The sequence below is a fragment of the Triturus cristatus genome, chromosome 4_2 (genome assembly GCF_964204655.1).
Source record: "Triturus cristatus chromosome 4_2, aTriCri1.1, whole genome shotgun sequence".
NCBI classification, from domain to species: domain Eukaryota; kingdom Metazoa; phylum Chordata; class Amphibia; order Caudata; family Salamandridae; genus Triturus; species Triturus cristatus.
Genome location: NC_140586.1, coordinates 927,863,909 through 927,882,072, shown reverse-complemented (window position 1 = coordinate 927,882,072; position 18,164 = coordinate 927,863,909). Strand labels below are relative to the sequence as shown.

Below are 18,164 nucleotides of genomic sequence, written 5' to 3'. Positions count from 1 at the left end.
TGACACCAGGTCTTACCCCCAAAGCACTGAAGCCAGACTCAACCTCAACTTTATCTCCACAGACACTGACCCAAGGTCTTACCCCAAAGGGCTGAAGCCAGACTTTACCAGACTTCAGCTTCCCAGAAACTAACCCCAGGTCTTACCCTCAAAGGTCTGAAGCCAGACTCAACCCAGATGTCAGCTTCACAGACAGTGACCTCAGGTCTTACCCTAAAGGGCTGAAGCCAGTCTCAACCCAGGCATCAGCTCCACAGATTCTGACCCCAGGTATTACCCCAAAGGGCTGAAGCCAGACTCAACCCATACGTCAGCTCCACAGACACTGACCCCAGGTCTTACCATCCAAAGGGCTGAAGCCAGACTCAACCCAGACGTCAGCTCCACAGACACTGATCCCAGGTCTTACCCCAAAAGGACTGAAGCCAGACCCAACCCAGACCTCAGATCCGCAGACACTGACCCTAGGTCTTACCCCTAAAGGACTAAAGCCAGACTCAACCCAGACTCCAGATCCACAGACACTGACCCCAGGTCGTGCACCTAAAGGACTGAAGCCAGACTCAACCCAGACTCCAGATCCACAGACACTGACCCCAGGTCGTGCCCCTAAAGGACTGAAGCCAGACTCAACCCAGACTACAGATCCACAGACACTCACCCCAGGTCTTACCCCAAAGGCCTGAAGCCTGTCTCAACCCAGACCCCAGCTTCAGAGACACTGACCCCAGGTCTTACCCCCAAAGGTCTGAAGCCAGGCTTAACCAGACTTCAGCTTCACAGACACTGACACCAGGTCTTACCCCCAAAGGTATGAAGCCAGACTCAGCCCAGATGTCAGCTTCACAGACACTGACCTCAGGTCTTACCCTAAAGGGCTAAATCCAGACTCAACCCAGACGTCAGCTCCACAGACACTGACCCCAGGTCTTACCCCAAAGGTCTGAAGCCAGACTCACTCAACCCAGACGTCAGCTTCACAGACACTCACCCCAGGTTTTTCCCTAAAGGGCTGAAGCCAGACTCAACCCAGACGTCAGCTCCACAGACACTGACCACAGGTCCTAACCCCAAAGGGCTGGAGCCAGATTCAACTCAGATGAAACGTCAGCTCCACAGACTCTGACCCCAGGTTTTACCTCCAAAGGGCTGAAGCCAGACTCAACCCAAAATGTACCCCAAAGTGAGTGCACCCAGACGTCATCTCCACATATGCTGACCTCATGATTTACCCCAAAGGGCACTGGACCCAGAATTCATCTCCACACATTTCAGGCTTTGCTCCTGAACCCAGACTTACGTAGGAATTGAACGCGGGCTTTACTTCTGAAAACAGCTTTAAATAGAGATTAAACACAGGCTTTACTCTTGAATCCAGACTTACGTAGGGACTGAACCGAATGTATGACGTTACAACGCACACATTTACAATGCATGCCTTTGTAACACAGCTTTTTCATCGCAACATCCTTTACAATGCATTCTTTTACATTGCATGCCATTGCATCGCATTTTAAGAAACTACCTTTACAACGCATTCCATTACATTGCATTATACCTTTCCAACACATACCATTACAATGCATACCATTACATCGCATTTAAGGTAAGTGTTGGATAGTGTAGGGGTAATAATTACTATTCTAACTCCAGTGAGTCCAACAGTAGGGTAAGTGTTGGATAGTGTAAGGGTACTATGCGTTGTAATGGTATTCATTGTAATGACTTGCGATGTAATGCCTGCGTTGTAGTGACATGTGTTCTAATGACATGCGTTGTAATGACATACGATATAATGGCTGCATTGTAATAACATGCGATGTAAAGGATGTTGCGATGTAATGACTGCTATGTAAAGGTAGCGCGATGTAATGACTGCGTTGTAAAGGTTGTTTTCCAGCTAAACCCAGGCTCTACCCCTAAAGGCACTGATTACAGACTTCCCCCCCACATATCCAGATCCCAGGCTTCTTCCCCGAAGGGATTAAGCCCAGACTTCACTTTTACACACCCCGATGCCTGGCTTTACTCCTGAACCCAGACTAACGTAGGAACTGAACCCAGGCTTTACACCCAAACTAATTAAAACCAGACTTCACACACCCTGATCCAGAATGTTAGCATCCAAGACGTGCAGTCTGGGACAGCGCTCCCAATCACACTGAGAAACACACTGTATCTTGTACAGGTGTGAACTCTGAGAGTTCACAGCTGCACCGAGGAAAGCACATTATAGAAAGACACAGACGCAGAGGCAGATTTATCATTATTCCACGCAGCGCAGTAGGATATCGTGCTGCGCTGCGCTGTGTGATAGGGAAATATGCACCATATCTTGCACAGGTGTAAACTCTGACAGTTCACATCTGCACCGAGGAAAGCACATTATAGAAAGACACAGGCAGATTTATCATTATTTCACGCAGCGCAGTAGGATATCGTGCTGCGCTGCACTGTGTGATAGGGAGAGGGTAGGAATGCACCATATCTTGCACAGGTGTGAACTCTGACAGTTCACATCTGCACCGAGGAAAGCACATTATAGAAAGACACAGGGGCAGATTTTTCATTATTTCACGCAGCGCAGTAGGATATCGTGCTGCGCTGCGCTGTGTGATAGTGAAAGGGCAGGAATGCACCATATCTTGCACAGGTGTGAACTCTGACAGTTCACATCTGCACCGAGGAAAGCACATTATAGAAAGACACAGATGCAGAGGCAGATTTACCATTATTTCACGCAGCGCAGTAGGATATCGTGCTGCGCTGCGCTGTGTGATAGGGAAATATGCACCATATCTTGCAGAGGTGTGAACTCTGACAGTTCACATCTGCACCAAGGAAAGCACATTATAGAAAGACACAGGGGCAGATTTATCATTATTTCACGCAGCGCAGTAGGATATTGTGCTGCGCTGCACTGTGTGATAGTGAAAGGGCAGGAGTGCACCATATCTTGCACAGGTGTGAACTCAGACAGTTCACATCTGCACCGAGGAAAGCACATTATAGAAAGACACAGATGCAGAGGCAGATTTACCACTATTTCACGCAGCGCCGTAGGATATCGTGCTGCGCTGCGCTGTGTGATAGGGAAATATGCACCATATGTAAATGTAAATGTAAATGTAAATGTATGTGTCTTGTAAAGCGCACTGCTGCCCTGAGGCGTCCTGGCGCTGTAGACCGCTGGGGAACCCATCCTGGCTATCCCTGTGAGATGGTCCCTCCAGGGTATCTCCAAGGTGAAACCAGGCATCCCTGGCGAATGTGGGGGGCCGTTGTGGAGATGAGGCAAGCTAATGCCCAGAGTTGCCGAGTGTGTTCCTGGTTAGAGTAGGTACCGAGGCGAGAATTATCGAGTCCGTTTTTGACACTGGTCCACGACCCTGCCGCGTCGGGAATTGAACCCTGGTCCCTGGCCGATTCTCTGCTTACGGATCTGCCGCCTCTAACCAGTGAGCCACACCTCTCCATCTTGCACAGGTGTGAACTCTGACAGTTCACATCTGCACCAAGGAAAGCACATTATAGAAAGACACAGGGGCAGATTTATCATTATTTCACGCAGCGCAGTAGGATATCGTGCTGCGCTGCACTGTGTGATAGGGAAAGGGCAGGAATGCACCATATCTTGCACAGGTGTGAACTCTGACAGTTCACATCTGCACTGAGGAAAGCACATTATAGAAAGACACATATGCAGAGGCAGATTTACCATTATTTCACGCAGCGCAGTAGGATATCGTGCTGCTCTGCGCTGTGTGATAGGGAAAGGGCAGGAATGCCCCATATCTTGCACAGGTGTGAACTCTGACAGTTCACATCTGCACTGAGGAAAGCACATTATAGAAAGACACAGATGCAGAGGCAGATTTACCATTATTTCACGCAGCGCAGTAGGATATCGTGCTGCGCTGCGCTGTGTGATAGGGAAATATGCACCATATCTTGCACAGGTGTGAACTCTGACAGTTCACATCTGCACCATGGAAAGCACATTATAGAAGGACACAGGGGCAGATTCATCATTATTTCACGCTGCGCAGTAGGATATCGTGGTGCGCTGCGCTGTGTGATAGGAAGGGCAGGAATGCGCCATATCTTGCACAGGTGTGAACTCTGACAGTTCACATCTGCACCATGGAAAGCACATTATAGAAAGACACAGATGCAGAGGCAGATTTACCATTATTTCACGCAGCGCAGTAGGATATTGTGCTGCGCTGCGCTGTGTGATAGGGAAATATGCACCATATCTTGCAAAGGTGTGAACTCTGACAGTTCACATCTGCACCGAGGAAAGCACATTATAGAAAGACATAGGGGCAGATTTATCATTATTTCACGCAGCGCAGTAGGATATCGCGCTGCGCTGTGTGATAGGGAAAGGACAAGAATGCACCATATCTTGCACAGGTGTGAACTCTGACAGTTCACATCTGCACCGAGGAAAGCACATTATAGAAAGACACAGATGCAGAGGCAGATTTACCACTATTTCACGCAGCGCAGTAGGATATTGTGCTGCGCTGTGCTGTGTGATAGGGAAATATGCACCATATCTTGCACAGGTGTGAACTCTGACAGTTCACATCTGCACCAAGGAAAGCACATTATAGATAGACATAGGGGCAGATTTATCATTATTTCACGCAGCGCAGTAGGATATCGCGCTGCGCTGTGTGATAGGGTAAGGGCAGGAATTCACCATATCTTGCACATGTGTGAACTCTGACAGTTCACATCTGCATCGAGGAAAGCACATTATAGAAAGACACAGATGCAGAGGCAGATTTACCATTATTTCACGCAGCGCGGTAGGATATCGTGCTGCGCTGCGCTGTGTGATAGGGAAATATGCACCATATCTTGCACAGGTGTGAACTCTGACAGTTCACATCTGCACCGAGGAAAGCACTTTATAGAAAGACACAGACGCAGAGGCAGATTTATCATTATTTCATGCAGCGCAGTAGGATATCGTGCTGCGCTGCACTGTGTGATAGGGAAATATGCACCATATCTTGCACAGGTGTGAGCTCTGACAGTTCACATCTGCACCGAGGAAAGCACATTATAGAAAGACACAGATGCAGAGGCAGATTTACCATTATTTCACGCAGCGCAGTAGGATATCGTGCTGCGCTGCGCTGTGTGATAGGGAAATATGCACCATATCTTGCACAGGTGTGAACTCTGACAGTTCACATCTGCACCGAGGAAAGCGCTTTATAGAAAGACACAGATGCAGAGGCAGATTTATCATTATTTCATGCAGCGCAGTAGGATATTGTGCTGTGCTGTGTGATAGGGAAAGGACTAGAATGCACCATATCTTGCACAGGTGTGAACTCTGTCAGTTCATTGCTGCACTGAGGAAAGCACATTATAGAAAGACACAGACGCAGAGGCAGATTTATCATTATTTCAAGCAGCGCAGCAGGATATCGTGCTGCGCTGCGCTGTGTGATAGGGAAAGGGCAGGAATGCACCATATCTTGCACAGCTGTGAACTCTGACAGTTCACATCTGCACCGAGGAAAGCACATTATAGAAAGACACAGATGCAGAGGCAGATTTACCATTATTTCACGCAGCGCAGTAGGATATCGTGCTGCGCTGCGCTGTGTGATAGGGAAATATGCACCATATCTTGCACAGGTGTGAGCTCTGACAGTTCACATCTGCACCGAGGAAAGCACATTATAGAAAGACACAGATGCAGAGGCAGATTTACCATTATTTCACGCAGCGCAGTAGGATATCGTGCTGCGCTGCGCTGTGTGATAGGGAAATATGCACCATATCTTGCACAGGTGTGAACTCTGACAGTTCACATCTGCACCGAGGAAAGCGCTTTATAGAAAGACACAGATGCAGAGGCAGATTTATCATTATTTCATGCAGCGCAGTAGGATATTGTGCTGTGCTGTGTGATAGGGAAAGGACTAGAATGCACCATATCTTGCACAGGTGTGAACTCTGTCAGTTCATTGCTGCACTGAGGAAAGCACATTATAGAAAGACACAGACGCAGAGGCAGATTTATCATTATTTCACGCAGCGCAGCAGGATATCGTGCTGCGCTGCGCTGTGTGATAGGGAAAGGGCAGGAATGCACCATATCTTGCACAGCTGTGAACTCTGACAGTTCACATCTGCACCGAGGAAAGCACATTATAGAAAGACACAGATGCAGAGGCAGATTTACCATTATTTCACGCAGCGCAGTAGGATATCGTGCTGCGCTGCGCTGTGTGATAGGGAAATATGCACCATATCTTGCACAGGTGTGAACTCTGACAGTTCACATCTGCACCATGGAAAGCACATTATAGAAGGACACAGGGGCAGATTCATCATTATTTCACGCAGCGCAGTAGGATATCGTGGTGCGCTGCGCTGTGTGATAGGAAGGGCAGGAATGCGCCATATCTTGCACAGGTGTGAACTCTGACAGTTCACATCTGCACCATGGAAAGCACATTATAGAAGGACACAGGGGCAGATTCATCATTATTTCACGCAGCGCAGTAGGATATCGTGGTGCGCTGCGCTGTGTGATAGGAAGGGCAGGAATGCGCCATATTTAACATTATACTGCACATCTCGGTCCTTTCTTTGAGCTGGCGCACGATATGCCACCTTGCACCAACGCAGGTATCCTTGCACCGTGGTGCAAGGGTGCCAGCGTTGCAGGCAAGATTGTTTATGTGCAGGAAGGGGCACCTCCCTGCATGAAAGCAATCCTCTGAGACATTTTCCTCTGCAGCACGCATAGAAAGAGGAAAAAACAGGAAGAAATAAAGGTATTTCTCCTCGTTACGCATTTTGACGCGTTCCCAGGTCTACTAGTAAAGGTAAATCTAGGAATGCGCCAAAATCCATGGGTGGTAGTGTGGGAACATCCACGCACCAAGCATGGAATATCTCCCTGGAGCAAAGTAACAAAACACCGCGATTTGCACTGTGTGTCTTTACTCTAAATGTATCAAGCCACGCAGGGTCATGCAAGGTGCCTTGTGTGGACTGATGAATGTGATTCAGTAGTTGTGTCGCCGTTGTGCCCCTTGTGTGGCGCAAGGACGACGCAACTCTATGATAAATTTTGCCCACAGTTTGAAACTGTGGCTACATCTAACACTGGACACATCCGATTACAAAATTACAACATGTGTTGTTCCCAATGTAGCGTGAACGTTGTCGTTCGCTGGGAACAGTGAGTTTGTGAATTGCAGTGTAGCATGAATGCAGTTGTGCGCTGGGAGCAGTGCAGCGTGAACGGCAGTGTAGTGTGAACGCAGTTGTGCGCTCTGAACAGTGTGCTTGTGACAGGGAGACTGGCTGTTTGAAGTCACCCCCTACCGTTCACAGCAGGCAGTGGCCTGGCCTTGCTGTGAAGGGGAGGAGGGATCACCTGTAGATGGGTGCAGTGTGTGACAGCACAAGCCTGGAGTGTCTCTAGGACCACCATGTCAAGTCTCAGAGGCCTTCCCTGGGGCGCAGTGTGTGCCACCTCATATTTGGGGCACCATCAGTGAGCCTCCTGACAGCTTGTTTGCCCCGGTGCCTTCGGAATGGCACAAGTGCAGGGGCAAAGGGTACCCTCATTTCCATGGAGTTGTGCCCCATGTAAATGAGGGCATACCAGCTTGGCATCACACCAGTGCACATTTAGTGCCGGTGTAATCCATGTTACAGAAGAGGTCATACAAATGTCTGCGGCCCCTTCTGTAATACCACACGGCGCTGTGGACGCAAGAGGTGTGAGGGGAAGCGGCAGCAAACACGCGTTGTGCCCGTGGGCACTTTATGGCCTCAGGTGCACATGCTTTGTATAATAAGGCCCCTAGAGACACATTACAAACACACCAGGACAGTGCACCAAATTGAGTGAAATTCACACCAGCACTGTGAGTGAAAGGCAAACTGAATCCCTCGGCCCGCTGTTCAATGCAGGTGGAAAGTGGGGGCTTATGTATGAGAGCCCTGTGCCACTTTTGCACCACGCAGGCTCTGAGTCAGATTCATGGGGCCACTCAAGGACACCCAGCGTGGCTTTGGGTGGCCTCATAAATCATGAGTAAGGCAACGCAGTGCAAATCGCTGTGTCACCTTGGGCATTGCGGGGGTCGGGGGGGTGAAGGGGGTTACAACAGAACACCCATGGGTTTTGATGCATTCCCAAATTTACAAGGACTTGTAAACCTGGGAATGCGTCATAATCTGACGCCTCCCCAGGTTTTTTCCTTTCCATGTGTGCTGCAAGAAGGAGGAACGCCTCTAGGGTTTACCTTCCTGCAGAAAGGTGCCTCTTCCTTCACAAAAACAATCCTGCCTACCGCACAGGCCCCCTCTCACCATGGTGCAAGGCTGCCGGCATTGGCGCCAGCGCAGGGGGAAAGGACAGGATGTGCCGCATTGGATAAATACGGGGTATTCCTGTCCTTACACTTTTTCTTAGCACAACGCAGCAATGTGACTTACTGCGCTGCCTTACGCCAAAACCCTATAAATGAGGCCCTGGGTCCCACTGTGAAGGCGGACTGGGTTCCCCAGTGCAGGTGGATGGCTGAGTAGCTGCATCTGCCGGCAAGTGATGCCTGAGTGTCTCTGGGGCTTCCATGCGCCTCTGCCAAGGGGCGCTCTCAGGAGAAGCACTGACTGGGAACCATCTCTGTGTGCCCTACGGTCAGTGCCCTTCTGCACTTGAGCTTAGGTCTGTAACATGAGGCAAAAGAAAGGACTCCCCCTTTTTCATTGGACCACTCCCATGCAGATGAGCGCGCGCCTTTTGGGATATCCCGCGCACTTTTAGCATCCATGCAACCCTGATTACGGAAGGGGCCACTCAAGCCTCTAGGACCCCTTCTGTAAAAGCAAGGGGCCCTGGGGGCACAAAAAGAAGGCCCCCCACGCAACCCTGGGGCAACTAGACAGCTGCTAGTGTGCAGAGATAAGGGGAGGTACTCATTTGAGGACAAAAATTGCATTTTAAAAAATGAAAATGGAAGCATGAAGGTGCACGGATCGCATGCGTTGCCCTGGGTGCCTTTTGCTGGAAGCTATGTCTAGGCCCCCCCGGCGCCCCCGAGTGACCCCGTCTTGTCTTTTCACCCTCTCTGCAGGCGAGGAGTTTGCCCTGAGCCGCCTCCAGGCCGCAGGCCTCATTGATGCCCTGGTGCCCTTCCTGCCCCTGGAGTACCGGCACGTGAAGCTGTGCGCGCGCGACGCCTTCGTGGCGCGTGGGCTGCCCTACACCGAGGCCGCCCTGGACCAGGTGGCCCAGATGATGATCTTCGTGCCCAAGGAGGAGAAGCTCTTCTCGGCCAGCGGCTGCAAGACCGTCTCCCAGCGGATCAGCTACCTGTGACGGAGCCGAGGGGCCCCTGGGGGCCACTGCAGGGACCGCCTTACAGAGAACTCTGGTTAGCATGAGAGGTACAGAGCCCCTGGGGGGTTCTGCAAAGACGCTGTGGCACACCACCTAGGATGATCCGAGATGAAGGGCCCCTAGGGGCCACAGCAGAAACAGTGTTACAATAGAGGTATAAGGGCCCCTGGGGGCCACTGCAAGACAGCCTTACAGAGAACTCTGGTTAGCATGAGAGGTACAGAACCCCTGGGGGGTTCTGCAAAGACGCTGTGACACACCACCTAGGATGATCCGAGATGAAGGGCCCCTAGGGGCCACAGCAGAAACAGTGTTACAATAGAGGTATAAGGACCCCTGGGGGCCACTGCAAGACAGCCTCACAGAGAACTCTGGTTAGCATGAGCGGTACAGAGCCCCTGGGGGTTCTGCAAAGACGCTGTGACACACCACCTAGGATGATCCGAGATGAAGGGCGCCTAGGGGCCACAGCAGAAACAGTGTTACAATAGAGGTATAAGGGCCCCTGGGGGCCACTGCAAGACAGCCTCACAGAGAACTCTGGTTAGCATGAGCGGTACAGAGCCCCTGGGGGTTCTGCAAAGACGCTGTGACACACCACCTAGGATGATCCGAGATGAAGGGCGCCTAGGGGCCACAGCAGAAACAGTGTTACAATAGAGGTATAAGGGCCCCTGGGGGCCACTGCAAGACAGCCTTACAGAGAACTCTGGTTAGCATGAGAGGTACAGAACCCCTGGGGGGTTCTGCAAAGACGCTGTGACACACCACCTAGGATGATCCGAGATGAAGGGCGCCTAGGGGCCACAGCAGAAACAGTGTTACAATAGAGGTATAAGGGCCCCTGGGGGCCACTGCAAGACAGCCTTACAGAGAACTCTGGTTAGCATGAGAGGTACAGAGCCCCTGGGGGGTTCTGCAAAGACGCTGTAACACACCACCTTGGATGATCCGAGTTGAAGGGCCCCTAGGGGCCACAGCAGAAACAGTGTTACAATAGAGGTATAAGGGCTCCTGGGGGCCACTGCAAAGACGCTGTTGCAGAGTATAGAGGGAGTTGAAGAGAAAAGCCGTGGGGTGGGGGCTCTCTGCAAAGACAGTCTTAGAGATAAAAGCGCTCCTGGGGCCACTGCAGACTGTTACAAAAAACATTGTTTAGACAAGAGGTACAGGTGCCCCCAGGGGTCACTGCAAATCACTGTTACACGGCACCTAGGGTGGTCCAAAGTGAAGAACACATGGGGCGCCGCGGCAGGGACAGTGTTAAGCAGAACTGTGGTTTGGCTGAAAAGTAGAGGGGACCCCGGGTCACTGCAAAGACCGTGTTACAAAAATGTAAGGGCCCCCAGGGGCCACTGCAGGAGTGCAGGGAATGAGAACCGTGGTTAATGCAAGAGGTATAAGGACTTCCGGGGCCACGTCAAAGAGTGTTAAACAGGACATAGCGGGTTGAAGCGAAGAGCCTCTGGGCGCCTCTACAAAGACTGTCTAGAAGAAGAAAGGACTCTTGGGGGCCCTGCAGTAACACTCTTACATATCACAGAGGGGGCCCCAGGAGAAGACCCCCGACCCCTACTGCAAAGAATAGGGATTGTTACACAGCACTGAGGATACCTCCATGAGGCGAAACAGGCGCAGTGCGCCTGACTGTGGGCGGGGCCAGTGAACTCACTGCTGCAGGCGATTGGTGGATCTTTCAACCTATAAAGAGGCAGAGACAAGGGAAAGGAGCTTTACATATAGTAACTGGCCAGACCTAAATCTTGCAGAACAGACCAGGCTTAAAACTCGCAATCAGAGACCAGACCCTTATTCCACAGTGACCCCGGGCCCAAACACTCACAGCCGCAGGCCGGGCCTAAAACTTACAATGACAGCTGCTGGACCAAGTGGCTCATGGTCTCAAAAGGACGTGAAAGAGCACGCCTACATCTCACAGTGACAGGCCAGGCCCAACATTCACAGTGACAGACCAGGCCTAACCCTCACAGTGACAGACCAGACGAAACCCTCACAGTGACAGACCATGCTACCCTCACAGTGACAGACCAGACGAAACCCTCACAGGGACAGGCCATGCCTAGCCCTCACAGTGACAGACCAGGCCTAACCTTCACAGTGAAAGACCAGACAAAACCCTCACAATGGCAAACCAGGCCTAACCCTCACAGTGAAAAACCAGGCATAACCCTCACAGTGACAGACCAGGCCTAACCCTCACAGTGACAGACCAGGCCTAACCTTCACAGTGACAGACCAGACGAAACCCTCACAGTGACAGACCAGCCCTAACCCTCACAGTGACAGACCAGGCCTAACCCTCAGCGACAGACCAGGCCTAGCCCTCACAGTGACAGACCAGGCCCTTACCCTCACAGTGAAAGACCAGACAAAACCCTCCCAGTGAGAAGCCAGACAAAACCCTCACAGTGACACACCAGGCCTAACACTCACAGTGACAGACTAGGCGAAACCCTCACAGTGACAGGCCAGGCCTAACCCACACAGTGACAGACCAGACGAAACCCTCACAGTGACAGACCAGGCCTAACCCTCACATTGAAAGACCATACGAAACCCTCACAGTGACAGACCAGGCCTAACCCTCACAGTGACAGACCAGGCCACAGACCAGGCCTAACCATCACAGCGACAGACCAGGCCTAACCTTCACAGTGACAGACCAGACGAAACCCTCACAGTGACAGACCAGCCCTAACCCTCACAGTGACAGACCAGGCCTAACCCTCAGCGACAGACCAGGCCTAGCCCTCACAGTGACAGACCAGGCCCTTACCCTCAAAGTGAAAGACCAGACAAAACCCCCCCAGTGAGAAGCCAGACAAAACCCTCACAGTGACGGACCAGGCCTGACACTCACAGTGACAGACTAGGCGAAACCCTCACAGTGACAGACCAGGCCTAACCCTCCCAGTGACAGACCAGACGAAACCCTCACAGTGACAGACCAGGCCTAACCCTCACAGTGAAAGACCAGACGAAACCCTCACAGTGACAGACCAGGCCTAACCCTCACAGTGACAGATCAGGCCACAGACCAGGCCTAACCCTCACAGCGACAGACCAGGCCAAACCCTCACAGTGACAGACCAGGCCTAACCCTCACAGTGACAGACCATATGAAACCCTCTCAGTGACAGAACAGACGAAACCCTCACAGTGACAGACCAGGCCTCAAAGTGACAGGCCAGGCCTAACCCTCACAGTGACAGACCAGGCCTAACCCTCAGCAACAGACCAGGCCTAGCCCTCACAGTGACAGACCAGGCCCTTACCCTCACAGTGAAAGACCAGACAAAACCCTCCCAGTGAGAAGCCAGACAAAACCCTCACAGTGACAGACCAGGCGTAACCCTCACAGTGACAGACCAGGCGTAACCCTCACAGTGACAGGCCAGGCCTAACCCACACAGTGACAGACCAGGCGAAACCCTCACAGTGACAGACCAGACAAAACCCTCACAGTGACAGACCAGGCCTAACCCTCACAGTGACAGACCAGGCCTAACTCTCACAGTGACAGACCAGGCCTAACCCTCACAGTGACAGACCAGACAAAACCCTCACAGCGACAGGCCAGGCCTAAACCTCACAGTGACAGACCAGGCCTAACAGTCACAGTGACGGACCAGACGAAACCCTCACAGTGACAGGCCAGGCCTAACCCTCACAGTGACAGACCAGGCCTAACAGTCACAGTGACGGACCAGACGAAACCCTCACAGTGACAGACCAGGCCTAACCCTCAGCAACAGACCAGGCCTAGCCCTCACAGTGACAGACCAGGCCCTTACCCTCACAGTGAAAGACCAGACAAAACCCTCCCAGTGAGAAGCCAGACAAAACCCTCACAGTGACAGACCAGGCGTAACCCTCACAGTGACAGACCAGGCGTAACCCTCACAGTGACAGGCCAGGCCTAACCCACACAGTGACAGACCAGGCGAAACCCTCACAGTGACAGACCAGACAAAACCCTCACAGTGACAGACCAGGCCTAACCCTCACAGTGACAGACCAGGCCTAACTCTCACAGTGACAGACCAGGCCTAACCCTCACAGTGACAGACCAGACAAAACCCTCACAGCGACAGGCCAGGCCTAAACCTCACAGTGACAGACCAGGCCTAACAGTCACAGTGACGGACCAGACGAAACCCTCACAGTGACAGGCCAGGCCTAACCCTCACAGTGACAGGCCAGGCCTAACCCTCACAGTGACAGACCAGGCCTAACCCTCACAGTGGCAGACCAGGCCTAACCCTCAGTCGCATACCAGACGAAACCCTCACAGTGACAGACCAGGCCTAACCCTCACAGTGACAGACCAGGCCTAACCCTCACAGTGACAGACCAGGCCTAACCCTCACAGTGACAGACCAGACAAAACCCTCACAGCGACAGGCCAGGCCTAAACCTCACAGTGACAGACCAGGTCTAACCCTCACAGTGACAGACCAGGCCTAACCCTCACAGTGACAGACCAGACGAAACCCTCACAGTGACAGGCCAGGCCTAACCCTCACAGTGACAGACCAGGCCTAACCCTCACAGTGACAGACCAGACGAAACCCTCACAGTGACAGACCAGGCCTAACCTTCACAGTGACAGACCAGGCCTAAACCTCACAGTGACAGACCAGACGAAACCCTCACAGTGACAGACCAGGCCAAACCCTCACAGTGACAGACCAGGCCTAACCCTCACAGTGACAGACCAGGCGTAACCCTCAGTGACAGACCAGGCCTAACCCTCACAGTGAAAGTCTAGACCTAACCCTCACAGTGTCAGGCTGGGTGTTACCTTCACAGTGGTGACAGGCGGCCTATAATACACGCGAGGGGGACTCTCCTGGCCTGAACCTCGGGTATGTACCAGGAATGGCAGCCCCCCAAAAACAGACAGCATATTACGTTGTAGGACAGTGTCTCCCACAGCATGCCTCACAGCTCTGTCTCCCACAGCATGCCTCACAGCTCGGTCTCTCCCAGCATGCCTCACACAGGCCTTCCGCCTGCACGAGCTGCCTCACCACAGCCAGGCACGGCATCATTCCTGCTAATGATTCCCGCCATAGACCACCTCTCCCCAGCCTATGTTCACCACAGACCACCTTTCCCAGCCTGTGTTCACCACAGACCACCTTTCCCAGCCTGTGTTCACCACAGACCACCTTTCCCAGCCTCACCTTTCCCAGCCTGTGTTCACCACAGACCACCTTTCCCAGCCTGTGTTCACCACAGACCACCTTTCCCAGCCTGTGTTCACCACAGACCACCTTTCCCAGTCTGTACTCGTCACAGACCACCTTTAACTGGCTGCATCAGCATGCCCTGGTTCAGCAGAGCACAGACCGCCCTTACCAGTCTTCCCATTCCCAGTGCTCAGCACACACCGCCTCCCCCCGTTAGCATGCTGGGCCCTTGCCAGCCCCCCTGTCCCGCTACTCAGCACACGCCGCCTCCCCCCCGTTGGTACGCTGGGCCCTTGCCAGCCTCCCCCAGTGCTCAGCACACACCGCCTCCCCCCGTTGGCATACTGGGGACCCTGCCAGCCTCACCACACCCCGCCCTGCCTCTCCCTGCAGAGCCGGGGGCTCTGAGTCACGCTCCACATGGAAACACTGAGGCGGCAGACGTGACGGGACGCGCCAGGAATTGTGACATTTGTAAACGGAATTGTACAGATTAAAGTTTCTATTTTTTTTAAATGTTGCAGTGATTTGTTTGCAGAGTTAAAGGGCAGTGCCCGGATGGGTGAGGCACGGGGGGGGGGGGGGGGGGGGGGAGGGGGAGGGGCATGGTGAGCAAGGGGGGGAGGGGGTGGTCTTGCATGTCTCCCCCACGCTGAGCCAGACAGTTGGCAGACGGAATGGGCTGGGGGGAGGGGGGGGGGGGGGGGAGGGCGGGGAATCCCGGTCTGTTATCACCTGCCGTGCACTCTGTCTGTCTGTGCCCCCGGCCGACGCTCTGCTCTCCCGCCTCAAGCTCCCCTACTCGATATCTCAAATTCCGGCCGTCTCAGCTCCCCAAACTGTCTCCCGCTGCCTCAAAGACACTGTCCCTTTACACCCCCCCTGCCCACCAGTCCAAACTCTGCCTGTCTCTCCCTGCAAAACGGTCTCCTCCCCTCTTCCCTAACTCTGCCTGGCTCTGTTCATTAAACTCTCGCTGCATCAAATCCCCCCCACCCCGCCTGTCCTCCCATCCCTAAATCTGCCTCTCTCTGCCTGCAAACCTGTCTCATCTCCCCAAACTCTGCCGGTCTCGGTTCATCCCATCTCTCTCTCCCGCTGCCTGTCTCTCCCCGCAAACTGTCCGTCACTTTTTAGGAGGTTTCTCCTCTCCCTGTCCCCCAAACTCTCTATGTCGGTCTGTATCTATGCTGTCCCATTGCCCCCACTTTCTGTTCCTATGCAGTACTCTCTCCCTTAGTCAAACTGCCCCAAACTCTGCCCTTAAAGTTTACCCAAAGTAACCGTGGGTGTGGCCCTTAGTGCCAATATCGGCAACAGTTGTCCCAAAACACATAAGTACATAAATAAAACACACGACACTGTATTGTAAGTGGAGAAATATTGCTGCAGGTTAATTAGCATAACCAATATGCAAACATGGCGGGTTATCTTATGGGCGATCGTCTGATAAGCCTAGAATCACCATGGCAACGCCAAATGGTGGATACCAAATATCGGGAGGGGCCACCCCTCCCACCCGTGGACCACCAGTCCACTTGCTTTACACGCCCCCCCGTGATGGGTGGGCGGAGCATACATGGCAGCCCCCGGTTGCTCAGACCCACAACCGCCTGTCGGCTAACGGGGCGCCGTCGTTCTTCCAGGGGACACGCTAAAACATCCCTGGGTATCCTGGCTTAGCACCCCGCGGTGCTGCTGCATGATGTACCCCTTGGTATGTGCAGACCCTGGATCGCCCTGTAACTCCTCCACAGCCTTGGGAGTGGCCACCGTCACTACCAGGGCCCCCCACCAAGGTAGACCTATTTCTATACAACCTGCTGCAGCCAAAGCTTCCCCTAGGTCCAGTAGGAAAAGGTCCATGCCTAAACTAGAGAGGTGCACCCCATCTCCCTCTAGGCACCCTGTGGACTTGCGTGCATAAGACCATGCCTGATGAGGCCAAGACCTCTTTGCTCTGCGCAACCGCGCATGGCTCCAGGTAGTCCTTTTTACCTACCGCATGCTGATACCGGGCTTCTCCCAGGTCCAGCCAAAACAAGTCTACGCCCAACCGGGCCGGCGGCCAGCATGCACCATCAGGACAGGTTCCCCCAACCTCTAAATTCCCCCGTGGATTTGACTGAAATGACCTTAAACCTAAGATAGGCGATGGTCCAAAGTTGCCTTTTTATGGCTAAAGAACAATCCCTTTGACAAGACACTCCTGCCTGGCAGTGCCAATGCGGGAGGAGGTAAGCGTTGCAAGCCCCCTTACTTCCTCTTTCACTCAGTTGGAGTACGCCCATCGTACTCCATCAGTCACCACCAACTGTAAAGCCTTGCGGACAAGAGGACGAGGAGGGGGCGGAGACAGAATATATACCCCTGTCTCCTCCCCGCCCCCGCTGGAAGCAGCCATCTGCTGGGGTCTCCCCTGGAGTAGCCCAGGGACTCGACCTCCCACCCCTGTGCCTTCCTGTGGCACTAAGGCGGCCGCCCTCTAAGGGGGCGGGCCGCTGCGCAACCCCCCCCCCCCCCCCGGGCAGCCTTACAAAAGCCACGCTCTCTGAGCAGATATAACATGTATTTTAAGCGCCTGTGCCAGTAACAGGGTCTCCGCGCCTCCAGACCCGGGCAGTACGGCAGCTTTAGGCCCCCCCGGTGGGGTTCAGCAGCTGAGCAGCACGCTACTGTCTGACAGGAGGGGTTTGGACCTGCCGGGCTGGGGTTCAGCTTCTGGAACTAGTCATGGTGCGCTCTGTGACACGTGATTCCATTCCTTTAGGCTCCGCCTCATAGTGCGCGCAATGCCGTGGGGGGCGCCACCCTTCAGACCACGTGCCTCCACCCTTCACATGACGTGCCTCCATCCTTCACACCACGTGCCTCCACCCTTCACAACTCGTGCCTCCAGGCTTCACACCAAGTGCCTCCACCCTGCACACCACGTGCTTCCACCCTTCACACCACGGGCCTCCACCCTTCCTCCACCCCTTCACACCACGGGCCTCCACCCTTCACACCACGGGCCTCCAGCCTTCACACCACGGGCCTCCACCCTTCACATGACTTGCCTCCAGGCTTCACACCACGTGCCTCCACCCTTCACAACTCGTGCCTCGAGGCTTCACACCAAGTGCCTACACCCTGCACACCACGTGCTTCCACCCTTCACACCACGGGCCTCCACCCTTCATCCACCCCTTCACACCACGGGCCTCCACCCATCACACCACGGGCCTCAAGCCTTCACACCACGGGCCTCCACCCTTCACACCACATGCTTCCACCCTTCCTCCACCCCTTCACACCACGGGCCTCCAGCCTTCACACCACGGCCCTCCAGCCTTCACACCACGGGCCTTAAGCCTTCACACCACGGGCCTCCACCCTTCACACCACGTGCTTCCACCCTTCCTCCACCCTTCACACCACGGGCCTCAAGCCTTCACACCACGGGCCTCCACCCTTCACACCACGTGCTTCCACCCTTCCTCCACCCTTCACACCATCACGGGCCTCCAGCCTTCTCACCACGGCCCTCCAGCCTTCACACCACGCGCCTC

At 53.5% G+C, this 18,164-nt stretch overlaps 1 protein-coding gene across 1 annotated transcript in view; it reads left to right on the top strand.

Moving 5' to 3' along the window:
- Nucleotides 1-14,988, top strand: part of LOC146835429 (torsin-3A-like) — a 77,908-nt gene extending 62,920 nt beyond the window's left edge. The window contains exon 6 of the mRNA XM_085602991.1: nucleotides 9,132-14,988. Within this exon, the coding sequence (XP_085459117.1) occupies nucleotides 9,132-9,376 (245 nt within the window). The 3' untranslated portion in view covers nucleotides 9,377-14,988. The remainder of the gene's footprint in view (nucleotides 1-9,131) is intronic.
- Nucleotides 14,989-18,164: the final 3,176 nt, after the last annotated feature.